This window comes from Apteryx mantelli, chromosome 12 (genome assembly GCF_036417845.1).
Source record: "Apteryx mantelli isolate bAptMan1 chromosome 12, bAptMan1.hap1, whole genome shotgun sequence".
Taxonomy (NCBI): Eukaryota; Metazoa; Chordata; class Aves; order Apterygiformes; family Apterygidae; genus Apteryx; species Apteryx mantelli.
This window is the reverse complement of record NC_089989.1, coordinates 3185883-3208894: the sequence shown is the minus strand read 5'-3', so window position 1 is coordinate 3208894 and position 23012 is coordinate 3185883. Positions and strand designations below refer to the sequence as shown.

Here is a 23012-nt window from a genome sequence, read left to right as displayed (position 1 = left end):
GGAAGCTGACGGGGCTGTTTCGTCTGCTGCAGGGCGACCGAGGCTTTTCGGGACCGGAGGGGCCCCCTGGCCCCAAGGGCGGCGCGGGAGATAAAGGAGCCCCCGTGAGTATCGCCTGGGGCTGGCCCGGGGCCGCAGCCTGCCCCTGGGCTGTGCCGGCCGCGGGGCCCCTCCTGCTGCGCCAACCTGCTTCTCCTTGTGCCTAGGGCGCCCCCGGCCCGAGCATCCCCGGCCCAGCCGGCCCCAAAGGCGAGCAGGGCGACCGGGTAAGTCCGGGGCGAGGGCGTGGGGTCGGGGCGCTTGGCTGGCACCCCCACACCCTTTCCCGGCATCGGGGCTGCCCCGGTCCCCGATAACCCGTGTCCTCCCTCTCCGACCCCCAGGGTATTGTCGGCCTCACTGGCAGGAGCGGCCCAAAGGTAAGGGCATTGCGGGAGGCGTCGCTCCTCCGTCCGTCCGTCCATCTGTCCATCCCGTGAGGGGCTGTCCCCTCCGGCCCGTGCTGCACGTGGGGTGCTGCTCTGGGGAGAGGACAGGGCTGTGCTGAGCCTCTTCTCCCCGCACCGGCCACCGCGTTGCGGGGGCATCCGTCCTTCTTGCACCAGCACTGGTGCCCCCGCGGTCGCCCCGCTGCTGCTCTGACTCGCTCCCCCCTTCCCCTCCTGCCTAGGGCAACCCGGGGGAGCCTGGCGAGAAGGGCGAGCTGGGACGAGCAGGATTGCCGGGGCCCATCGGCCCGCGCGGGAAGGAGGTAGCGTGGGGCGAGGGGGCGGGCAGCGGGCCCTGCGGTACTACCGGTTCCCCACGGAGGGGCCGCAGGGCACTGCTGCTGCAGCGTCCCCCGGGAGGGTGGATGTCCCTGCGAGGGCACGCGGGTGCTCGGTGGGGAGCAGCGCTTGGGGAGCAGAGGGGACACCGGTGACTTGGGCTTTTCTTTCCCCCACCGCCACGGACGGTGCCTGCTGATCTGTGCCGCAGGGAGAACCTGGAGAGAAGGGTGATGAAGGCACCCCGGTAAGTAAGGGCCCTCCCCAGACCCTGCCTTGACCCCCTCCGATTCCTCTGACCGCACTCACCTCCTCTCTCCCCCAGGGCGAAGCGGGCTTGCCTGGTAAACCTGGAGACAGGGGCCCCCGGGTAAGTGCTGGGGGTGGGGGGACATGGCAGGGTTGGGTGAGACGCCCGGTGGCCTTGGGGCTGGTTCACACTAATGCACATGCTCCCTCTGCCCCATGATCCAGGGCCTCCCCGGATACCGCGGCCCTCCTGGGGAGAAGGGTGACTCAGGGGACCCAGGCCCTGAAGGCAGAAACGTGAGTACCGCCTCTCATGAGCCTCTGGCGCACGCTGCCCTGTGGGCATCACCATCCCATGGGCATCACCATCCCATGAGCACCCACTGTCCCATGCCTATCACCACCCTGTGGGCAACCAGTGTCCCATTGGCATCACCATCTTGTGGGCATCACCACCCTATGAGCATCACCATCCCATAGGTATCACCATCCCATGGGCACCTACTGTTGCATGTGTATCACCATCCCATGGGCACCCACCTTTCTGTGGGCATCACTACCCCATAGGCATCACCATTCCACAGGCTTTACTGCTCCATGGGCACCCACTGTCCTGTGGTTATCACCACCCCGTGGACATCACCACGCCATGGGCATCACCACTCCATGGGCACCCACTACCCCAAGTCCCCTATCCCCTCCTGCCCTCACCCCATCCCTTTTCTCCTGCAGGGCAGCCCCGGAGCACAAGGCAGCAAGGGTGACCGCGGGGAGCCGGTGAGTCATGCTTGGCTGGGGCAGACATGAGGCCACCTGCCTGTCCCCTCATTACCCAGGAGCTGGCCTTGTCCTCCCTGGGTTTGCACCCAGGTCCTGCTAACCTTCTTCTCTCTCTCCTTCTCACAGGGGCCTCCCGGACCCCCAGGACGAACCGTAAGCTCTGCCCCAATTCCCCCTTCCCCGCTGGTGGGCCAGTGCCCAGCCCCGTGGGGTCTCACTGCCCCTCTCTGCCTCGCAGGTCGACGGGGGGCTCGGAGGAGTGGGAGAGAAGGTAATGGGTGGCCCCGGAAGGGATGAGCGGGTCCCCTGCGACTGCGGTGGCAGGGTGGCCCGCTGCGGTCCCCTGGCTGGGCTCTGGCTGCCCACGGGGGTCCTGCTGGGGACTTGGTGGGCAAACTGCTTCCCACCCGAAATAGCCCCTAGCCACACGGAGCTGATACGCAGCCCAGCTTTGCGGAGGGTTAGAGCGCTAGAGGGGAGGTGTCCTTTGCAAGACGTCGGAGTCTCCAGGCGGTTTTGGCCATGGCCTGTGCTCCGTGGGGTGCTGGAGGGTGTCGCGGTCCTGGGCCATGGCTGGTGCTCGGCTGCTCCTTGCTCAGCTGTGCCGCTTCTCTTCGTCATCTTCGTGCGGCTCTCCTGGCTCTCTGGGTTGCATTTCTTCGACGATCAGCAGCATCGGGGAGCTGTGCTGAGTCCGGGGACGTCTTTTTTCCAGCCCGTGCCCCTACGCGCAGGCTTTTGCTATTACCCCGCGCTTAACCTGTACGCTGCGACAGGAGGGACGCTTGGCGTGAGGCTCGCTTGGTGCAAGGCTTACGGCCCGGTGCTCGCAAGGGCGACCCCGTTCCACCGGCCGCCGGGCAATACCCTTTAAATGCGCTGCCCTTCCCTGGCAGGGGGACCCCGGGGACCCTGGCGAGGACGGCGCGAAGGGCGCCAGGGGTGAACCTGGCTCCCCCGGCCTGCCTGGAGAGAGGGTGAGTCCGTGTGCCGATGCGGGAAGGGCGCCCGGGCAGGCTGCTCGCGGCTGCCTTCGTCTTTCCTGCGCGCCGGCACTGAGCACGGCTCTCTCTCTTGCAGGGCGTCGAGGGCCCCCGAGGCCCCCCCGGCACGCGGGTGAGTCCCCCCTTCCCTGGGGGGGGGGGGGCAGAGCGGGGGGTCCGTGCCCCGCTCGGCCCCCGCTCGGGGGCAGCACACTTGCTCACCTCCCTTCCCACCCCGCAGGGCGACCCCGGGGACCGAGGCCTGCCGGGAGAGAAGGTAACGGGGGGCTGGGGGCTGCCCCACGGCGCCCCGTCCCTGCCCGCGCGCCGCAGCCCTCACGCCCCTCTCTTGCAGGGTGACCGTGGCCCGCCGGGGCTGGACGGCCGCAACGGGCTGGAAGGCAAACCTGGGCCGCCGGGCGCCGCCGGGCAGAGGGTGAGCTGGGGATGGGGGTCCCGCGGCCCCGGGGACCTGCCGCCCTCCGCGTCGGCCGGCAATGTCTCGCAGGGTGGCCCTTGGGGACGGGGTGTCCGTGCCCGTCTCTGCCCTTACGTCCTCCTTCTCTGCAGGGCGACGCCGGGAAGCAGGGGGACCCCGGCCGGGACGTAAGTACCCCCAGGGAGTGCGGGTTGGGGTGACCCTCCTGCCAGGGCTCGTGGTGTGGGTGACGCTGCCAGCTCTGGCCAAGCGTCCCGTCTCTGGACCCCGCGCTCCTTGGTCTGGGATGGGATGCTGGGAGCATCCCTCATCCCAGGCAGAGTGCCACCGTCCCTAGGTCCCTTCTCCCGGGGTGCTGTCCCCGAGCCCGCCGCGGGAGGCGGGTGCCCTGCCGCTGGGTGCCTAAGCGGGGCCCTGCCTCCCCCCATCTCCTCTCCCCACAGGGACTGCCCGGGCTGCGGGGGGAGCAGGGCCTGCCTGGCCCCCTCGGCCCCCCGGGACCGCCTGGCCTCCCCGTAAGTACCCGCCGCTCCGGGCACCGAGGCCGCCTCCTGCCCCGGCTCCCCTCCGGCCGTTCCCAGCCGGCTCCTTCTGCCCGGCTCGCCCCGTGCTCCTGCCCCAGGGACCCCGGCTGTCCGTGCCGAGGGGCGCTGGGGGGGCCGGGCGCCGGCTGCTCTCTCAGGGCCCCTTTCCTCCTAGGGCAAACCCGGCGACGGTGGCAAACCCGGCCTCAACGGCAAGAACGTGAGTAGGGGCCGGGGGGCTGTGGGGCTGGGGAGCGGCAGCCCCGGATCCGCCGTTAAATCCTCAGACCCGGGCGCGGGAGGCGCGTGGCGGAGGGCTCACTGCGCTCGGAGCCTGCAGCACTGGCCCCGTCCCGTGCAGGCCCCGTACGGGGGCGTCGGGACTGGTCCGGAGCTGCCAGGAGCCAGGCACTGACTGGGGGCCTGCCTTTCCAGGGGGAAGACGGGACGCCGGGAGAAGATGGGAGGAAGGTAAGGAGCAGCGCTCCGGCTGGTCCTGCCGTGCCTGGTGGCACTTCCTGGCCCAGGGTCTCGCTTGGAGCACCTCCCCGCCTGAGAGCGCCTTCCGGGGGCACACTGTCGGGAAAAGCATCCTTTTAACTCCTCTTTTTTCTCCTTATTAGGGAGAAAAAGGCGATGCTGGAGCCCCCGGCAGAGACGTGAGTACCTCGGTGGAGAGGAGCTGTGGTCCCCCCCAGGCCCTGCCTCACCTTCAGCACCGGCAGCCCTGGTCCCCCACCGCGGCTCGGCCGCCCCCAAACTTGCGGGAAGGCAGCGTTGGGCTGGAGGGCGCCGGCCTCAGCCCCTGCTCGGCAGACGGGACATGGTGTCGTGGAGCCTCGGCTCGTCTCCCGCGGCTTCCCTGGTCCTCGGCCGCCCGCTGCAGCCCGGGAGAGGGGCTCTCAGATCCCGGGGGCAGGAGGGGAGCCCCCACCCCGCCTCGCTGACCCTGCTGCTCCCAGGAGTGCGTGGTCCCTGCATCGTGGGCGGTGGGAGCTGGTGGGGCGCGTGCCCCTGGCTGGGACAGCGCTGGCCACCCGGGGTGACACTTTTGTCTCCTGGCAGGGCCGCGGCGGTGCCAAGGGCGAGCAAGGGGACAGCGGCGTGCCAGGCCCCCCCGGCGCCCCCGGCCTCCCCGGCGTCCCGGGGCAGCTTGGCCCCCCAGGCCAGGTGCGTATTCCTAGAGCCCCCGATGCTGCCCAGCGCCGGACCCAGGAGTCCGGGCTCCCGCTGGGTGAGCAGGGAGAGAGGCAAGGAGAGCCCTGCCCCGCGGGTGCTGGGTGCCATCATGTCCCCTCTGCATCTTCCAGGGTTCGCCAGGCCTTCCCGGCATTGCTGGACCAAAGGTAGGTGACTTCCCTGAGCGCTCCGAGGCGAAGGCTCGGCGGTCCCCGTGCCGGGGAGGGCGAGCGCTTGGGCCATCCCGGGGGTTTCCTCTCCCCGAACGGGCCCCTCGCTGGGCCGGACCCTCGCCGGAGTCGGCGCTGGGCAGCCCGGCCCTGCTGCCCCCCGACGCCTGTGCTGTGTTTCAGGGGGACCCAGGGGAGCCCGGATCCAGAGGGGAGCCGGTGAGTACCCAGCGCGGAGCACGGCAAGCTGAGAGCACCCCAGGGTGGCGGGAATCATTGCCCCTGCCCCAGGCAGCTCCCGAAAGCGAGGGCAGGGCCTCTGCGCGCCCCGGTGCCAGAGCCGTGGTTCAGGGCTGCTCCTCGATGCCCTGCCCAGCTGCATCGCCCGCAGGCCTCGCGGGGACAGGGCTGAAGGGCAGGCTCTAAAGAGCCCTGCCTCATGCTTCTCGCTGCAGCGTTGACTCTGAAACCTACTGAGGGCAGCATCAGTGCCATTGTAGGTCTTCTCATTCCCTCTCGCTCTGCAAACCTAGGGGCGACCTGGCAACCCCGGAGCACGCGGTGAGCCCGGGACAGGAGTGGTAAGTTCCCCACTGACCTGTCCGACCCCCAGATAAAGCTCCTACCCCTGGGAGGTCGGCAAGGCTGGGACATTATCCCTGGGGAGCGAAGCCTCCGGAACCCTGGTGGGGCGAGCAGGCTGGCACTGGCTTCATTTTTAATGTCCCTGTATTGCAGAACATTGAACGTGGCCTGGAAGCCCTTGGCATCAAGGTACGTAGCCAGCGGCCCTGGGCCCCCGCTCGTGGGCCGGGGGCTGTTCCTGCCGCCAGCCACAGGAGGAGCGACACCGGGTCGCGGGGCTGGGAGGTGGCGGGACAAGCTCCCTGACCGGCGGCTCTTTCTCCTGCCAGATTTCCTCCCTCAAGGAGCTGACGGGTGCCTACGACGGGAGCTCGGACTCGTTCCTGCCCATGTCCGAACGCCTGCGGGGCCAGAAGGGCGGCAGAGGGGAGCCGGGGGAGAGGGGGCCTCCGGGCAGAGAGGTGAGCGACGGCCCGAGCTGGCCGCCCCGCGCCGCCTCCCAGCGCCCTGCGATGCTCCCGCGCGCCGCCCCGCTTCCCCGCACGCGGGCTGCCTCTGGCGTCGGCGCAGCCGGCTCGGAGACCCCGGCGAGCCTCGGCAGCGCCCTTGCGAGCCACCCGCCTTCCCGGGGCCGCCGCGGCCCTCCTGGTGCCTCCCTCCCACCCCGGGGTGCTCTGGGTGGCCCACGGCCCCGGGGTTTTGGGGCGCCCGCCCTGCGGCCCCGCTCTGGCAGAGCTGTGCTGTGTTTTGCAGGGCTCCATAGGCTTCCCCGGCGAGCGAGGAGCCAAAGGTGACAAGGGGGACCAAGGTGCCCCCGGCCCCCAGGGCCCCGCGGGCCGTGCCGTGGGCGAGCGGGGCCCTGAGGGGCCGCCTGGCCAGCCGGGAGAGCCCGGCAAACCGGGGATCCCCGGGGTGCCGGGCCGGGCCGGGGAGCTGGGGGAGGCCGGGAGGCCTGGCGAGAAGGTGAGTGCCGGTGGGATGGGGGTCGGGGGGCCCCTGCCTGGCCGGGCTCGCCGTGATGGGTGCCGTGTTGCTTCCCCAGGGCGAGCGAGGCGAGAAGGGCGACCGCGGCGAGCAGGTGAGCCGGGCCGGGGACGCGGTCCCCCCGTGCCCCCGCCGCGCCCCCAGCTGGGCTCGTGGCCTTGCGGGTCTTGGAGGGACGGGGCTCTCCGTGGGGCACGGGGATGCTCCCGCGGGGGAGCCAGGGGTGGCCCCGCTCCGCTGTGCCCCTCCATCCCTCTGTCCCTCTGTCCCTCTGACGCTCGGCCCATTTATCCCGTCACCAGGGCAGAGAAGGTTTGCCGGGACCCCCAGGGCCCCCGGGGCCCAAGGTAGGTGACGCGTGCTGCTGGGGACCGTCCCCAAGGGGCACGCGCCCCTGCTTGTGCCTCCGGCGGCGGATAGCGGTGCCCGCTCCCCGCAGCCACGGGGCGGGGGGGCCGGGTGTCCCGGGGGCTGCCGGCCCTGACTGCGCTGTGCCCGCAGGCGGACGTGGCGGAGGGCAGCCTCATGGGCTTCCCGGGCGAGCGCGGCCCCACCGGACCCAAGGGAATCAAGGTGCGTGTGCCAGGACGGAGGGGAGTCGAGGGGCCAGGATGGTGGAGGAGATGGACCGGCGCTGCCTGGCCCTGGCGTGCCGTCCCGGACATCTGGCCCTGGCCCCTGCGCCCGGGAGCAGCGGGGAAGGTGTCCTGAGCCACGGCACGGCGGGAGCACGGGGCTGACGGCGTCTCCCTTCTCCTCCCCGCAGGGCGAGTCGGGTGCCGAGGGCGAGCGCGGACCCAAAGGAGATAAGGTCTGCGTGTAGTAAGTCTCTCGTGGCTTCTCCGCTTCTCTCTCGCTCCCGCCTGCTCCTTTCTGGGCTCGGCACCGGCTCTCTGCTCTCCTCTCCCGGTCTCTGATGGCTGCGACCGCCCCGGGCACGGTGGGGGCCTGGCGCGCTGGGGCACCTCTCGTTGGGTGCAGGCGGGATCGCGGAGCGGGCCGGGAAGCCCTCGGCCGCGTGGGAACAGGGCCGCGTCCGGCGCGGCTCCTGCAACCGGGCTCCTCTCCCCGACGCAGGGCGAAGCGGGGCCGCGGGGCGAGCGAGGAGAGCCTGGCGAGAAGGGCAGGGACGGCTCCCCGGTGAGTACGGCACGGTCCCCCGCGCCGCCGGAGCCCCGGCCTCGCCCTGACCCCCTCCCTGTCTCCTTGCTCTAGGGCCTCCCGGGAGAGAGAGGGCTGGCTGGCCCCGACGGGAAGCCGGTGAGTGGGGCTGGCGCGTGGGGTGGGCAGGACGGCATGGAACGGGCTGCAGTGGGATGGGTGGGAAGGTCCCGCAGTCCCGCACCGGCCGCCGCCGCCGGCACCCGTGGGAGCGTTCACGTGCTGTTTTATATCCTTCCCTCCCGCGCAGGGCCCGCAGGGCTTTAGAGGGCCTCCCGGCCCGGCCGTAAGTACCCCCTCGGCCGTGGGTCTGGGTAGGGCGCTCCGGTGCTGCGCTCGTCCTTGCGGGAGCGGGGAGACCAGGCCTGGCCGAGCGGGGCTGCTCTGGGGGTCGCTGGGGTGTCGCTAACCCGCCGGCTTTGCCGTGGTTCTTTCCAGGGCTTGCCAGGTTTCCCCGGCGTGCTGGGCCGCCCGGTAGGTGTTTGTGCCACCCGCATGTCGCCGTCCCCCCTGTGCGCGGGGTCGGGGCTGCCGTCCCCGCTGTGCGCCCTGGCCCGGCTGCACCGTCGCCTCCCGGCACCGCGGCGGGCTCCGCCGGCGTTGGGCCCTTGGGCATCCTGCCGGGAGCTGGCTGGGTTTGTCCCCGCTTCGCATGGGTGCTCGCCAGGGCCACCAGCGCTGTCCGGTGTCCCCCCTGCCAGGGGAGGCGTCTTGCAGCGGGGAAAATCGGTCCCCGCACTGACTGCATCCTTCATCCCTTCAGGGCAACCAGGGAGACCCGGGGCCTCCAGGACCTCCGGTAAGGAGCCACCCCGTGTCCCGGGGTGCACGGGAATGTCATGCCTGGTGGCCGTGAGCTGGGGCTGGCGTCCCGCGGCAAAGGGCGATGGGACGCCGCACTGTCCCGGCGTCCCCTCCCGGTCCCACGGAGCTGTGCCACCTGCAAGCGCGGGGCCAGGGCTGCGGCCACCCCAGAGGTAACGTCACCTTGTTCCCTGCAGGGCACCGCTGGCCCGCCGGGCACCCAGGGCCTGTCTGGGATGAAGGTACGTTGCGGCTCTGTTCGAGCCGGCAGAGGGGAATCGGTGCCCTGCCGGCGTCAGGACCTCTCCGGAGGCCGACGGGCTGGAGGGGACTTTGCTGGGGGGTAACTTCAGGCTGCCCATCGCTGCTCCGGGGAGCTGGGCTGGCCCTGCCGTGGGGACGTGTGTAAGGCAAGTGGCTGCACCCACAGGTGGGGGGTTTGGGCACCCATCTGGACACGAGCTGCCACGTTCTCAGCTCTCCTGGCAGCTCGGCCTCCTCTCTCCTGGCTGCGCTCCTGCAGCCAGGACTGCGGTGGCCGCAGGGAGACCTTGGGGCAGGCCTGGCTCGCCCTTTCCTCTCCCAGTCCTGGCAGGGGGGTATGTGGTGTTTCCCTGCAGTGTTTTGGGAGGCTCAGGGTTTGGGGGAGCCCCTTGGCGGGTGCGGGGGCCGTACCCACCGTGGGGACGTGGTCGTGACTGCGATGGCCGTGGGCTCATGGGTCGGGGCGGCGGGACCGACGCAGGCGCTCTCTTTGCAGGGAGATCCGGGGGAGCCTGGCTCCAGCATCCGAGTGAGTCGCTGTGCCCTCCCGGGGCTCCCCGTCCCCGTCGGCACCGGCCCTGGCACCCCGAAGCCAGCCGGCGCCTTCCCGCGGGGACTCCTCGTTCCTCGCCAGCCGAGACCGGGCAGCCCCCGGCGGGTCCGGCTGTGCCGAGGGCAGCGCGGCGTCTCCTCTGACGCGGCTCTTTGCGTTGCAGGGCTTGCCCGGCCCCCAGGGCAGCATGGGGCTGCCCGGCCCCCCCCGGCCCCCCCGGCCTCGCGGTAGGTATTTCGGCGCGCTCGGCAGCCTGCTGCTCGGGAGAGGCCCTTTCCGCTCCCTCGGCTGCGGCTTCACCTTCTGCTTGCGTCCCTCTTGCAGGGCCCGCAGGGTGCCCCCGGGCTGTCGGGACAAGTGGTGAGTGCGCCTTCCCTGCTGCCTCCGGGCCTGGCTCTGCCCGCGGCATCCCTGCCTCCTGCCTGATCCGGGCGGCAAAGCCAGGCTGCCGTCGGCACGGGGTGCTCCGGCTCCCCGGGAGCCCCGCGGGAGCGCCGGCCGTGGGGCGACCCGCTGCCCCCAGCCCTGCCCCGCAGCCCCAGCCCCTCTCTTGCCATCCGCAGGGGGAGAGCGGGAAGCCGGGTGTGCCGGGGAGAGACGGCGTGCCGGGGAAGGACGGCGAGCCGGGACTGCCCGGGAAGATGGTACGGTGCGGGACGCCCCGGCCTCTTACGCTGGGGACGCTGAGGAGCGGGCGCGCGGGGCTCAGCGCAGGGTGCAGCACCCGCTGGGCCCTTGCCGGCCGAGGCTGATGGCTGCGCTGTTTGCGCCAGGGGATGCCGGGACCTTCGGGCGCTGCCGGCCCCAAAGGAGAGCCGGGGGCCGCCGGAGCGCCGGGGCAGGTGAGTAAAGCTCCCGCAGGCAGTGGCTGGGAGCTCGTCCAGAGCCCGGCGCGCACCTCTGCCCCAGCCCTGCTAACCGGCTGCCTTTCTCCCCTCCGCCCCAGGCCGTCGCCGGCCCCCCCGGCGCCAAAGGCGAGAAGGTAAGGAGCCGGGGCGCGATGCGGCCGGGAGCGGGAGCCGCAGCTCCTGGCTCCCGCTCCCGGCCCGGGGGACGTGCCGCAGCGCCCTTCCCCGCGAAGGGGGGCCGCGGCGGGCGGGGGGCTGCGGGGCCCGGCGCTGGCGTGCCTGACCCGCCGCGTGTCGCCGCAGGGCGAGCCGGCGCTGATGGAGGGAGTCCTGCTGGGCGAACCCGTAAGTCGGCCCCGTCCGTCTCTTCTCCCCCCCCACCCCGCCGTCCCTTCCGCCTTCTGCTTTGCCAAGCAGGCCCTAACGCTGCGCTCCCTCCCCGGCAGGGCTCCAAGGGCGACCGGGGCTTGCCCGGCCCCAGGGGAGAGAAGGTGAGGAGCTGCCACGGGTGGGTGGGTGGGTGGCGGGCGGCCGGGGGGGGGGGAAGTGGCCACGGGGGTGCCGGGCTCCGCGCGGCCCGGCCGCGTCCGCTCCCCTCCGCGAGTCACCCGCCTGTGCCTGTTCCTCGTTTCCCCCTGCCAGGGGGAGCCGGGAAGACTTGGAGAGGCTGGAGATCCCGGGGAAGACGTGAGTAGGAAGCCAACGTGATGTTGGGGTGGGTCGATGCTGTCTGGGAGGGTCGGACCCGCTCCAGCTCCGAGGCGGCATCATCGCTGCCTGACGGGAGCCCCGTGCCTCCGCTGGGGAGCCGCTTGGAGCGCGCGTGCCCGGCGTGGGCACCCCTGCCCCACGCACCCCGTTCACACCTCCCTGATGGCTTGGTGTCTCCACAGGGAGCCAAAGGATCGTCCGGAGCCAAGGGGGAAAAGGTAAGTTCCCCCTCGTCCTGGGGGGGCAGGGTGTCCCCGAGACCCCCTGGACGCCTCTCCTGTGCCCACCGCGCGTGTGATGTCCACGTGCTCTCTGCCCACCCGCGCAGGGCTCTCCTGGTGTCGGCGTGCGGGGACCCCCGGGACAGGACGGACCTCCCGGCCTGAAGGTGACTTCTGCCCCCGTGTCGCCGTGGCTCTCGCCATGTCCCTGGACAGCAAGCTCGTGTCCGGCTCAGCTGGCCGCGAGAGGGACGCGCTCCCGGACTCTCCCTGGGGACTGTTTCCCCATCGTTCCCCTCTCTGCTCCAGGGTGACACCGGCTTGCCAGGCCCTCCGGGACCCCCGGGCTTGGCAGGGGTCGCCGGGACCCCGGGGCAGCCGGGCCTGAGAGGAGACAACGGGCAGCCGGGCCCGCCGGGTGCCCCCGGAGAGAGGGTAAGGATACGGCTCTCGGCTGGGGGCGCGCCGGGCCCCCCCGGAGCATGGGGCAGTGCCCTCTGTGCCGCTCACCGGCGTTTCTCTCCAAGGGTCTGATCGGCTTTCCCGGGAGGGACGGCACATCCGGACCGGCAGGACCACCAGGGCCCCCGGGGACAGCTGTGAGTGTGGGGCCCCCGTGCCGCCGGCTCCCCGAAGCTGGGTGACAGTGGCAGGGGCTCGTGCCTGCTCCGGGCTCCGGAGCCGGGCAGGAATATCCGTGCGAGCTTGGAGGGAGGCTTCGGGGTATCCGGCACCGCATTCCCGCGGTGGGACCGGTGCAGCTGGGACCTCGTCGTCCCCGGGGGGAGCAGGGGCAGCCCCCAGCCGGGGGAGCTCCCCGGCTGGTCCCAGCGCCGCCGGAGCCACTCGGCTCACCCGTCTCCTTCATTTCAGGGGGCACAGGGGATCTCCGGCCTGAAGGGTGACAAGGTAGGACCGGGGCAGCCCCCCAGCCCGGCGTGGAGGGGGGCCGCGGCGTGGCCGGGGCCGCGCGAGCCCCTCGCCCGCGGCGGGTCGCAGCAAGGACGCTAACGAGCTCTCGCTTCCCCCCCGCGCAGGGGGACCCGGGGGCCGGGCTGCCCGGAGCCAGAGGCGAGCGAGGAGACCCGGGCCCACGGGTACGGAGCGCGGCCGCGGGCCCCCGTGATGCCAGCGGCAGGGGCAAAGCGCCGCGGCCGGAGTCTGCGGCTGCCCCCGGGCACCGGGGCCGGGTCTGTGCCGAGGTGCCGCTGGGGTGCTCCCGTTCCCAGCCCGTGGCTTCACTCCTCTTTTCCCTCTCGCAGGGCAAAGACGGGCGCCCGGGGCTGGAAGGCGACCGCGGGCCGGCGGTAAATTCCCATTTCAATTCCCATCCCGTGCCCTGGCTGCGCCTCCCGCCCGCTCCCTGCCTGCCTCACCATCGCTCTCCTCTCTCCCGCAGGGCTTGCCCGGGAACCGCGGGGAGCGCGGGGACAAGGTACGGCACCCGCTCCTTGGGGACGGGGGCGGCGTGGCCCTGCGGCCTGGGGTCCCCCCCCTCCCCGCGCGCGTCCCCGCCGCCCCGCGCAGGTCCTCACCGTGCGCCCTTTCTTGCAGGGAGACGCTGGGGCCGCGGGGCCCAAAGGAGACAAGGTGGGTCCCCGTGCGCCTGCCCCCCGGGGCCGGGGGGGGCGGGAGGGAGGGCAGTGGCGCTGCCCCCCCCCTCACCCCCAACCCCTCTGCTGTCCCGTGCAGGGCGATACCGTCATGGTGGAGGGGCCCGCTGGAGCGCGGGGCAGCAAGGGGGAGCCGGTAAGAGCCTGTCCCCCTCCCAGTCCTCCCTGTCCCCCTCTGTCACCGCTCCCGTCCCCACGGGCAGGGCTCCTCTGTGCACCCCCCCCGCCCGCCCGCCCAGGCAGCTCCTGGCCTCGCGGGGCTGATCCTGCACCCCTCTCTCCCAGCGCATCGCAGGAGAGATCCCTTCCCCATCCCCATCCCCATCCCCATCCCCTGACCCTCTCCCCATCCCCTGACCCTCTCCCCATCCCCTGACCCTCTCCCCATCCCCTGACGCCCTCCTTCTGCTTCCCCCCCGCAGGGCGAGCGTGGCCTGAAGGGCACGGAAGGGGACAAGGGGAACAAGGGGGAGCAGGGCCTCCCCGGAGAGAAGGTAGGGGGCTGCAGGGAGGGCCGGGGGGGCCGGGGCTTGTGCAGGGCTGGGCCCGCTTGCCTGGGACCAGCGGGCTGCGGAGGGGGCGACGGCTGCGATGCTGGGGGACCGGAGCGTGCTGGCGTCCCCGTGCCCCCCCGTGCCGGCGCCTGCGGGCCCCAGGCACAGCGTACGGCGCCCGGCACGGTGCTCAGCACCCCGGCACGGGGAGCTGCCGGGGCTGGTCTCGGGTGCTGCCGTGGCCGCAGACGTCCCCGCGGCCATCGCGGTTTCTGCTCGCAGGGGGCACAGGGCGAGCCAGGCGAGAAGGGCTCCACGGGCTTCCCCGGGGCGCGCGGCCCCGGCGGGCAGAAGGTGAGGACCTGGGCAGCTGCCGCCGCTGCCGCCAGGGTGTGCGGGGGGCATGGGGCCCTCCGGCACCTCCGACCCTGACCCGTGCTTTTGCCTTCACCTTCACCTTCGCCAGGGAGAAGTCGGCGCGTCGGGAGAGCCCGGCGAGCCGGTGAGGACCCGCGCCTCGGCCCCCGTGCCGCCCCGCCGCGGAGCGGGAGCCCTGCGTCACGCTGCGTCACGCTGCGTCACGCTGCGTTTGCTTCTCCCGCAGGGCCAGGCAGGACGGGACGGGATCCCCGGAGCCCGGGGAGAGAAGGGCGACATGGGACCGCTGGGCATGCGCGGCCTCAAGGTGCGTGGCCCCCCCCGCGCGCTGAGCCGGGCAGGGACCCGCGCGGCGCGGCGCGGCTGGACTCGGGGGACTCCTCTCTCCCCTGCAGGGCGATCGGGGCATGAAAGGCGCCTGTGGCCTCGACGGGGGCAAGGGCGACAAGGTGAGTGGGTGCCTGCGGGGCACCCCCGCAGCGGGGGACCTGCATCCCGCGGCCGTTCGCACCCCGTCCGTCGAGCGTCCGCCAGCCGGGGGAGCAGGGAGATGGCTGAGGCCAAACCTGAGCCCCACGGCCGCCTCTCGCTGACCACCCTGCATCTCTCCTGCCCGCTGTAGGGAGAGACAGGGATCCCGGGACGCTCCGGGCTGCCGGGGAGGAAGGGCGAGCCGGTAAGCACAGCGCTGGCACCGGGGCGGGGGGACAGGGACACACGGCCCACGGCTCACCGACGTCTGCTTCGCCCCTAGGGAGAGCTGGGCCTGTCGGGAGCACCGGGAGTCCCCGGGAAGGAGGGACTGATGGGGCCCAAGGTAGGTCCGGGTGGCTCCTGCCGGCCCCGCGGCCACGCTTGGCTCCATCTCCCGTCGTGGCTCCGCGGGGAAAAGCCGTGCTGGGACTGTGGGACAGTCCGCAGCCACCCGGCACTGTAAACCCCAGGGACGGTCCCGCCGCCGTGACTGCCCTGGGAGCCACGTCCGTCCTTCCCCAACCTTCCTTCCTTCCTTCCCCAGGGCGACCGGGGATTCGACGGGCAGCAGGGAGCCAAGGGAGACCAGGGGGAGAAAGGAGAGCGGGTGAGCGAGCCGTGAAGACGCAGGACCCCCCTCCCTGCGGTGCTGTTTCCGAAGCGCAGCACAGTCGGATGCCTTCCGAAGAGCCGTCCGGTGCTGCCCCAGCCCCGGGCGCTGCTCTGGGGCCCGGCGGGTCCTGGGATATCGGGATCACCGGCCTGACCCTCCGCTCTCCCGCAGGGCGCTCCAGGCATTATCGGTGCGCCCGGCGCGCGGGGCAGCGACGGGGCGCCCGGCCCCCCCGGCCCGCCCGGCAGCGTTGGCCCACGCGGTCCCGAGGGCATGCAGGGCCAGAAGGTGAGCGCCCGGGGGAAGCGGCGCCGGAGAGCGCAGGGGGGCTCGCTGGGGCGCGGGGAGCCACCAGCCTGACGCCCGCGCGCGTGTCCCCGCAGGGGGAGAGAGGCCCGGCCGGAGAGTCGGTGACGGGGGCCCGCGGCGTGCCTGGCATCCCCGGCGAGAGAGGAGAGCAGGTTTGTGAGCGGGCACCCGGCCCCGCGCCGAGCGCGCCGGAGCCCCGGGACAGGCTTCCCACTCCTGCCTCCGCTTGTCCGTAGGGCAGCCCGGGCCCGCAGGGTCTCCGCGGGGAAAAGGGCGAGCTGGGCATGACGGTAAGGAGGCGCGCGGCACGGGGAGGTGCGAGGGGGGCCGGCACGCGGCATGGCCTCCCAGCGGGCTGCCGGCAACCGGGTCTCCCAGGTGGGAAGGGGCGCTGGATCCGACCCTGCCCGGGCTCAGCCGACTGCAGCAGGCTGCTTGGGACCGCGCTCGGAGCTCGGACCGCCACCAGGGATGAAGCTCCCCTCGGCTCCGGGCTCTGCTCCTGTGTTTGACTGGCCACACAGGGAAAAGAGTTTTCCGTATAGCTAATACCGGTTTCCCTCATTGCAACTTGTGTCTGCTCCCTCTGCCCTTCGACCCTCCGTCTGCCCGCAGGAGGAAGAGATCCGGGCCTTCGTCAGGCAGGAGATGAGCCAGCACTGCGGTGAGTGAGCCGCGCTCCTCTGGCCCCTCCAGCCCCTTCCCATGCCGGAGCCTGGCCAGGGCCGGGGCGCACCCGGACACCGGCACTGCGGCCGCTTACCCTTCCCTCTCGTCTCTCCCTGCAGCCTGCGGAGGCCGGTTCCCACGCCCGGATTCACGTGAGCACTCAGGTTCCGGCATCCATTCCTTCCCCTTTCCCTACAGCCCTGCGTGCGGCACCGAGCTCATCCGTGCCGAGCGGGTCTGTGCTCCCACATATGCACTGAGCTCATCTGTGCTGAGCGAGTCCGTGTTCCCACGTACACCGCAGGTTTCCCAGGGCCTGGAGGTCACCAGGGTCCTCCAGGAGCCCTCATCCCTCCGGCCGGTGCCGGGAGCACCGGGCTGGCATCCGTACTGTGAGGGCTGGCTGGAGCTCTGCAGCAGGGCTGTGGCAGTTCCTGGAGGAGTGTGTGAGGAGGAGGAGGAGGAGGAGGAGGAGGAGGAGGAGGAGGGTCGGAGCGCAGCAGAGCTCAGGGCAGGAGGCGCTGGCACGGCCAGTTTCTTGGAGGGAGGCGGCGAGGCTGCAGGCATCCCCGGAGGCAGGCGCAACGGGACGGAGAGCGTGGCCGGCTCGGCACGGTGCCCGGGATGGCACCGAAGGCGGCCGGGCGCTGCCTGGGGCTGCCGAGCCGAGGAGGGAGCACGGGGCCGAGGCTGCCGCGGTGCTGGGGTGCAGCAGCCGAGGAGGACGAGCTCGCCGCGGGCCGGGACGGGGGCGCAGCGAGCTGGGCGGGAGCCCCGGCGGGAGCGAGGGAGCAGCCGGGGCCGCGGCGGACACGAGATGGCTGCTTTGTCTCCAAGGAGGCTGGGGGACTCGTGCCGGGGACAGCTTTAACTCGGCCAAGGGAAGAGGAAGATGTGTCCACCAAGAAAGGGAGCACGGCCGAACAGGTGATGGAAAGCCCGGAGCGCCACGCCGGCCCCAGCGCCGGCAGGATCCGGCCCCCGTGGGCGCACGTCCCGCTCGGGCAGGCCGGCCCGGGCTCCTGGCACGCGCTGCCGAGTCGGGCAGCAGCTCCCCGCTGCCCACGCGGTGGCTTTGTGCATGCGTGGAGGCCGTGCCCGTTCCCACCACCCTGCGGTATATCCAGGGGGACCACTGGACCCCCATCCCCAGGGCCGTGTTTCCCGCAGGCTCCTCTCCTCCGGCCGCGGGCGTTTGATGCCGGCTGCAATGGGGTGTTTTCCCTCCCGGCGGCAGGAGGGAAGCATCCCGGGCTCCCCTCGCGTCCTCTTTGATGTCTGTGCCGTCTCCTTCCCCGCTTCCCAGGTTTCTTCCCCAACTATCCATCCACCCAACCGTTCCCGCAGCTCAGTGCCCACGCAGTCCCTGTGCTTAAGTTGTCGCACGCTGAGGAAGAGGAGGGTGAGTGTTGTCCCTGTGCTTTTCGTCTCGTAGCTGCCCCTTTCCCCTGCTCTGCCTGTGCGTCCTGCCGTGTCCCGGCCCTTCGCGTGCGGGTACCAAGGGATGCCCGGCTTCGTTGTCTCCCAGGGCAGGACACGCGAGTCATAGCCGCCACCGACGACCTCGAGTACGAGAGTGTCTATGCGGAGGAGGACTACGACGAGTCCCTGGAGGCGGACGGCACGGAGCAGCCCCTGATGGGCGACGGTGAGTTTCCGGGGGCTGAGGAAGGCGGAGCGGCAACTGCCGGCTCCTTGCCTCCGCGGAGCCGGGCGCCTCAGCAGGGCTGGTTTCCTTGGACGGCGGGAGCCTGCTGCCCGAGGCAGGTTTGTTGGGGCTCCCTGGATGGGAGCCGCAGAGGATCGTGAATCCCAGGAGCGGAGGGAAGCCCCCGGCAGCCTGTGGAGGGTCCCCGTGGAGGGATGCTGCTGCCACCCCGTCCCCCTGCCACCTCCGGTCCCAGCCCTCCCGGCACCTAGGCTTTGCCCAGAGCAGCATCTTCTGCCCTCGTTCCCAGTGCTCCGGGCAGGCCAGCACGGAGCCGGCCCATCCCTCCACGCCTCCTGCCTGTGCTCCCGCCGGGAGCCCTTCCTTCCCTGCCGTTCCCGTCGGGGTTTCTCCTCTGCCGAGCCGCAGGCTCCTAAACAAGCCCTTCGCTCCCTGTCTGCAGCCCCCGAGCACGGACGGCAGAGGAGAGAGGCCGCCGGGAAAGGTGAGCGGCAGACCCACGTGCCGGGCACCCAGGGCAGCGCCGGGCCCCGCGGTGGGGGAAGAGCTGAGAAATGCCCCCCCTGCCTCCCCTGCCGCCTCCCCAGCGCGGGACCCAGGGCCGAGGGCCGCCACGGGGGGAGGAGAGGCCGCCGCCGGTGCGCCCCGGCTCTAGCGGTGCCGGGACGGGCAGGAGACCTCCCGCCTGCCCGGCGCCCAGCCCCTCACCGTGGCTTTTTGCCCCCGCAGCCGACCCCTGCAGCCTGCCCCTGGACGAGGGCGAGTGCCGCCGGTACACGCTGCGGTGGTACTACAACCAAAGAGCCGCCGAGTGCCGGCCCTTCGTCTACGGCGGCTGCCGCGGCAGCCTCAACCGCTTCGAGAGCCGGGAGGACTGCGAGCTCCAGTGCGGGCGCCGGGCGGGGGCCCCGGGCGGGGGGCTCGGCGCCGCGGCCATCCCGGCGGCACCGCAGCCCTCCGCCGCGGCCGGGCCCTGACGCCGCCTCGCTTCTCCCCGCGGGCGCTCGCCGCCTAGCCGGCGGGGCCCGGCAGAGGGGACGGAGGCGTGAGGGGCTCCGCCTCGGCCGGCAGCGCTGCCCGCGGGGAACGGCCCGGCTGCTCTCCGAGCGGCGGCTCGGCTCCTCCAGGAGAGCCGCGCCGGGCTCCCCACGGCCCCGGCAGGGACCCCGCGCCCTCGGCCCCCGGCGGGAACCTGGTGCTATTTCTAACGTGTCTTTTTGTTGCTCGCGGGTTTTTTTCCTTTCAGATCAGTTTTATTTTCCATTAAGGTGAAATTTCTATCAAATGGGAAACCGAATTCCCCGCAGCCTTTTAACCTCCTTTCCGACCTGGAGTTTTCTCCGGTTGTTGCCTCTTTGGTTTTTAACTTATTTGCTGCTGGTGAGACGGCTCCCGGCCCCCGGCTCCCTCTCCAGGGCCCTGGGCCAGCGGCTGCGGGAGCAGGGCTGGGAATTGGTGTGGCTGGGCTCCCCGGGGCTACGGCTGCTCGGTTCCCGCAGCACCCCCCTCCCGCGTATAACGCGCTCGTCCCTTCCCCTCGGGTGGATTGAAGCCCTCGGTGTCCAGCGGAGGTTGCAGGCTGCTCTCCTTTCCCTTCCCGACCCCCTCGGTCCCCCCGGAACCTCCTGGGGAGTCCAGAGTCCCGCCGCAAAGCCGCTTTGCAGTGCCCATGCATGGTCCAAGCTTGTTCGCACCTGGGCTGCCTGGTGGGGTGCCCACGGCCCGGGCAAAGCGGCGCCTCCCCGAAACCCCTGAAAGCCCGCTCTCTGCAACCTGCTGCATTTGAACAAATTTCACCTTAATCGCAGCCGGGACCCGGTTCGCCTGTTGGGGGTGCGATGGTTTGGCAAAGACCTGCGGGAAGGCTGGAGGCTTTCTCCACGCGCTGCCCTCCACCTCGCACGCCTGCCAAACTCCCATCTGCCTTTAATCCGGGGGCGCTCGGCTGCACCGCCGGGCCCGTCAAGGGAAACCCTGGAGCTGGTGCTACGTTAGAGGCGGTTCCTGCCGCCGGGCGCTCGCTCTCGAACGCTTTGCGAAAGCGACGTTCGCTCCCGGGGCTTCGCGGCCTCTGCCCTTCCCCAGCCGCCGAGTGGGGCCGTGTGTCCCCCCCCCTCGCCCGGCGAGCGTTTGCGGGGCCGGGCTGGGGTGGCTGGGGAGGGATGGAGGACCGCGTGCCGCCAGAAACGCCCCCCCGCCGCGGGGGGTATAGGGCGTCTGTACGTGCTGCTGCTCTGTGTGTATATCTGTATACAGCGACTGTATATGTGTCCGAGCGCGGGAGGGGGGCGCGGGAGGGGCCGCGCTATTAAAGCCGTGCTCACCCAGACGTGCCGTGCCACTTGGTGCGCCGCAGCCGATGCCCCGGGATTTCGGGCCAGCGAGAGCCGCCGAGCCGTGCTCCCGCTCCTCCGCGCCGCCGCGGCCGGGCCGGAGGCTGCGGCGTGACGCGGCGGCGCGTGGCGCTGCGGGATGCGCTGGATGAATCAGCGCCTCGGGCTAATTTTGGCTGCTCTGGCAGCCCCCCGGGGGGGGGGGGGGGTCGAGCTCCCCTCCGTCCGGTCCGCGGGAGGAGGAACAGAGCCGGCCTTACGTCCGCTCTCGCGGCGGCCGCCGGGGAGGGAGCGGGTCGGCCTGCGGCCGCGGGGGAGAGAGGGGCCGCCGGCCGGAGCCTCGGGGCTGGCCCGGCCCGGCCACGCTGGCTCTTTGGCGGGGGGTGCTGGGTGACCCGGCCGGGCTGAGGACCTGCCAACTCGTCTCATGAAGGTGCCTGCCTGGCCTGAGCACCCCCGGGGGCTGGCAGGGGGCTCTCCAGCTGCCCCCGCAGGCTGCAAAGGGGGAACAGAGGGATGCTATGGGGCGAAAGCCCTTCCAGGTAGGGTCCCCCCCATAGCAAAACCTCCAGGGTGCTCCCTGCGCTGGGTAATGGGTGGGGGGGCCGGGCCAGATGGGACTGGTTGGACTGGGAGCAACTGGGCTGCAAAGCAGCGGTGTCCCTGTTGGACTGGGTGCAACCAGGCTGCAAAGCAGCGGTGTCCCTGTTGGACTGGGTGCAGCCGGACAACAACCTGGCACCGGCAAGCGTTAGCAGCGCCCGTCCGGCTCGCCAGGGCGACGGCAGCCGCTCGCGCCTCTGGAAGCGTCACGGATGCTGGCCGGCGGCGATTTGCATGCGTGTCTTCTCCCTTCCTTGAATGATTAAGCAAGGCCGACAGGAGCAGGAAGGCTCGATCGGACGGAAAAAGTCCTCTCTAAAGAAGTCAGACGTGAAATAACTACGTCCGAGCCGCACCGAGTTCCCGGAATACCCTCCAAATTCAGCTACTGATGCTGCGAGGGGGCAAACGCCCCCCCCCCCATCCTGGGATGATTTCACCTGCTATTAGGCAAAATGTATTAATAACATCCCCCCCCCCCCGTACCACTGCCCCCCCGAGCGGCCGGAGGAGCGGGAGGTGGAGCTGGGGGCAGGATAAGAGCCAGCGCTGGGCACCGAGCGGGGCAGCTCCGGGCCCCTCTCGGCCGTGGGAGCACCGGCGTCCGTCGGTGCGTTCGCAGGGAGAACGCCTGAGGGACAAGGGTCCTGCTGGGAATGGGGAGGTCGCATCCTGCAGTGGTACTTTCCCGGGGGGAAAACGGGTTGCCGGGGGGGGTGGTGGGATGCTTTGCTTTCCCATTGCCCTCTTGCCTGCTAGTTAAAATGCCTCCGGCTGACCTCCAGCTAGGGAAGCATGCCCTCTCCTGCCGGATTCACCTGGGAGATGGGTGCAGGAGGTTGGATGCTTTTCGTTTCCCTCTTTCCAGCTACCCCAAAAGCCGCTGGGCGCCTGATCCGGCGGGAGGCTGCCAGGCACTGGCTGGCTCCCGCGGTCAGTGAGGGTCCGGGCAGGGCTCGGGGCGGCGGGCGGATGCGCTCCTGCAGCCGGGGGGTCCCGGAGCCCCGTCCCGGCGGGCAGAGCAGGGCGGCAAGGTTGGGCAGCGCCCGCCGAGCGCGGGGCCCGGCTCGATCCGTGCGTCGAGGCCAGGGCCAGCCGGGCAGGGTGGGGGGCGATGGGGTTATTCCCAGCACGTTCCCCGGCAGGCGCTCCCGACCGTGCCCCTCGGCAAGCTGCTGCCGGCCTTCCCGGTCATTGCCCGGTCTCCAGCGAGATCCCGGCCGGGGCTGGGCCGGGAGATGCTTTGCACTGCGCCGGAGCAGGCTGTCCCCGAGCCGGGGACGGAGGCAGCGCGACGGGGCAGGAACCAGATGCCAAGGGACCCGCTGCGGGAGCGAGGAGCGGCGGGGTGACGAAGGTGGCCTTGTCCGCTGGACGTCCCCACCCAGGGGCTGAAAGTCCTGCTGGAGCCGGCCAGAGGGAAGGAGCCGCAAGCCAAGGCGGCCGCCAACGCGGAGCTGACGGCCCGCGTCGGGCGCAGGAGATGAATCTCCCCCTTTTCCAGGCACGGCCGAGCCCTGCGGCTCGCCGGAGCAGCCGGATTGAGGGCTGGTTGGAGCCCACGTGCCTGCCGGCGGCTCCCAGGATGGGATCTGGCTGCTCCCAAACCTCATCCAGGCTCTGCGTGGTGCCGGACCGGAGCACGGGGTGGCGTTTGTCCGAGCGTGGGACGGCGAGCGCTGCCGCAGGAATGGCGCCACGGGGGCTTTGCCGGTGCAGAAGGACCTGTCCGGGGTCAGCGCGGAGCCGGAAAGCAGGCTGCTCCCTGCCGCGTGCCGAGCAAGGGGCCGAGAGCGGACAGGCGGCAGCCGTGCAGGGATTTAACAGCCTTCCCGCCCGCCCCGTGAGAAAGGCGACGGCGGCTTTGGGGGGCCAGGCAGCTTTTCCGGGGCGTCTCCTCTCTCCGCCTGCCCGCAACGCTTCCCGGTGGAATTAAAAATCCCCTTTAAAGCGCGGCCGGTCGCCTGGAAGCTCTCGGCGGTGGAGGTGCACGATGAAACGCAGCCTGCCTGCTTCCTAGCGATTTTGCACCCGGTTTGGGGCGCGAGATCGCCGGGAGCCGGGGCAGCGGGGGCCCTTGGGCCGCGCCGGCCGCTTCCCGGCGGCTCCGGGGCGCCTTCGGCGAGGCGTCGAGATAAGGGCCGAGCGGAGCGGCGGTGCAAAGTGCACGGCGGCGGGCGCGAGCCGGCCGGGACGGAGCCGCGGGGAAGGTGCCTGGCGGCGCCATGCTCTTCGAGGAAAACCTGGCCTTCGGTAAGCTCCGCGCCGCTGCCGGCGCGGGTGGGAAGCGGATGCTCGTGCCCCCCCCCCCCCCCCCCCCCGCGGGGGGTCTCTGCCGCGCGGGGCGGCGATGGGCCCCGGGGCTCCCGCACATGCTCTGCCCCCTCCCCCCTTGCCCCCTATCCCGGGGCGTCCCCTGCTGTCCCCGTGTCCCCCCCCGGCCCCAGGGCACCACTCCCGCCCAGGGTGCCCCCGGTGCCCATCCCCCCGGCCCAGGCCCCCCATCTCAGCATGCCCCCAGTCCCAGTCCCCCCCCCAGTATGCCCCCCATTCCCCCCAGTCCCCCCATCCCAGTGTGCCCCCAGTCCCATTCCCCCCAGTCCCAGTCCCCCATCCCAGTGTGCCCCCCATTCCC

General features: G+C 71.8%; 1 protein-coding gene across 1 annotated transcript in view; it reads left to right on the top strand.

The window, feature by feature from the left end:
- Positions 1-19764, top strand: part of COL7A1 (collagen type VII alpha 1 chain) — a 36284-nt gene extending 16520 nt beyond the window's left edge. Inside the window, 72 exon segments of the mRNA XM_067303637.1 lie at positions 33-104; positions 207-266; positions 384-419; positions 671-751; positions 979-1014; positions 1093-1137; positions 1242-1313; positions 1749-1793; positions 1923-1949; positions 2035-2067; positions 2631-2639; positions 2693-2773; positions 2877-2912; positions 3021-3056; positions 3135-3215; positions 3350-3385; positions 3662-3733; positions 3918-3962; positions 4178-4213; positions 4366-4401; positions 4808-4912; positions 5053-5088; positions 5275-5310; positions 5625-5672; positions 5830-5865; positions 6006-6137; positions 6430-6639; positions 6719-6754; positions 6963-7007; positions 7162-7233; positions 7427-7471; positions 7738-7800; positions 7876-7920; positions 8260-8295; positions 8585-8620; positions 8823-8867; positions 9386-9418; positions 9606-9683; positions 9767-9802; positions 10006-10086; positions 10216-10284; positions 10389-10424; positions 10594-10635; positions 10737-10781; positions 10933-10977; positions 11184-11219; positions 11330-11389; positions 11532-11657; positions 11750-11821; positions 12096-12131; positions 12260-12319; positions 12485-12529; positions 12622-12657; positions 12777-12812; positions 12915-12971; positions 13258-13329; positions 13612-13683; positions 13796-13831; positions 13934-14014; positions 14103-14156; positions 14330-14383; positions 14462-14524; positions 14726-14788; positions 14966-15082; positions 15178-15255; positions 15340-15393; positions 15719-15767; positions 15892-15936; positions 16610-16699; positions 17079-17174; positions 17301-17420; positions 18171-19764. Of these exon segments, the coding sequence (XP_067159738.1) occupies positions 33-104; positions 207-266; positions 384-419; positions 671-751; positions 979-1014; positions 1093-1137; positions 1242-1313; positions 1749-1793; positions 1923-1949; positions 2035-2067; positions 2631-2639; positions 2693-2773; positions 2877-2912; positions 3021-3056; positions 3135-3215; positions 3350-3385; positions 3662-3733; positions 3918-3962; positions 4178-4213; positions 4366-4401; positions 4808-4912; positions 5053-5088; positions 5275-5310; positions 5625-5672; positions 5830-5865; positions 6006-6137; positions 6430-6639; positions 6719-6754; positions 6963-7007; positions 7162-7233; positions 7427-7471; positions 7738-7800; positions 7876-7920; positions 8260-8295; positions 8585-8620; positions 8823-8867; positions 9386-9418; positions 9606-9683; positions 9767-9802; positions 10006-10086; positions 10216-10284; positions 10389-10424; positions 10594-10635; positions 10737-10781; positions 10933-10977; positions 11184-11219; positions 11330-11389; positions 11532-11657; positions 11750-11821; positions 12096-12131; positions 12260-12319; positions 12485-12529; positions 12622-12657; positions 12777-12812; positions 12915-12971; positions 13258-13329; positions 13612-13683; positions 13796-13831; positions 13934-14014; positions 14103-14156; positions 14330-14383; positions 14462-14524; positions 14726-14788; positions 14966-15082; positions 15178-15255; positions 15340-15393; positions 15719-15767; positions 15892-15936; positions 16610-16699; positions 17079-17174; positions 17301-17420; positions 18171-18418 (4422 nt within the window). The 3' untranslated portion in view covers positions 18419-19764.
- The last annotated feature ends 3248 nt before the right edge of the window (positions 19765-23012 follow it).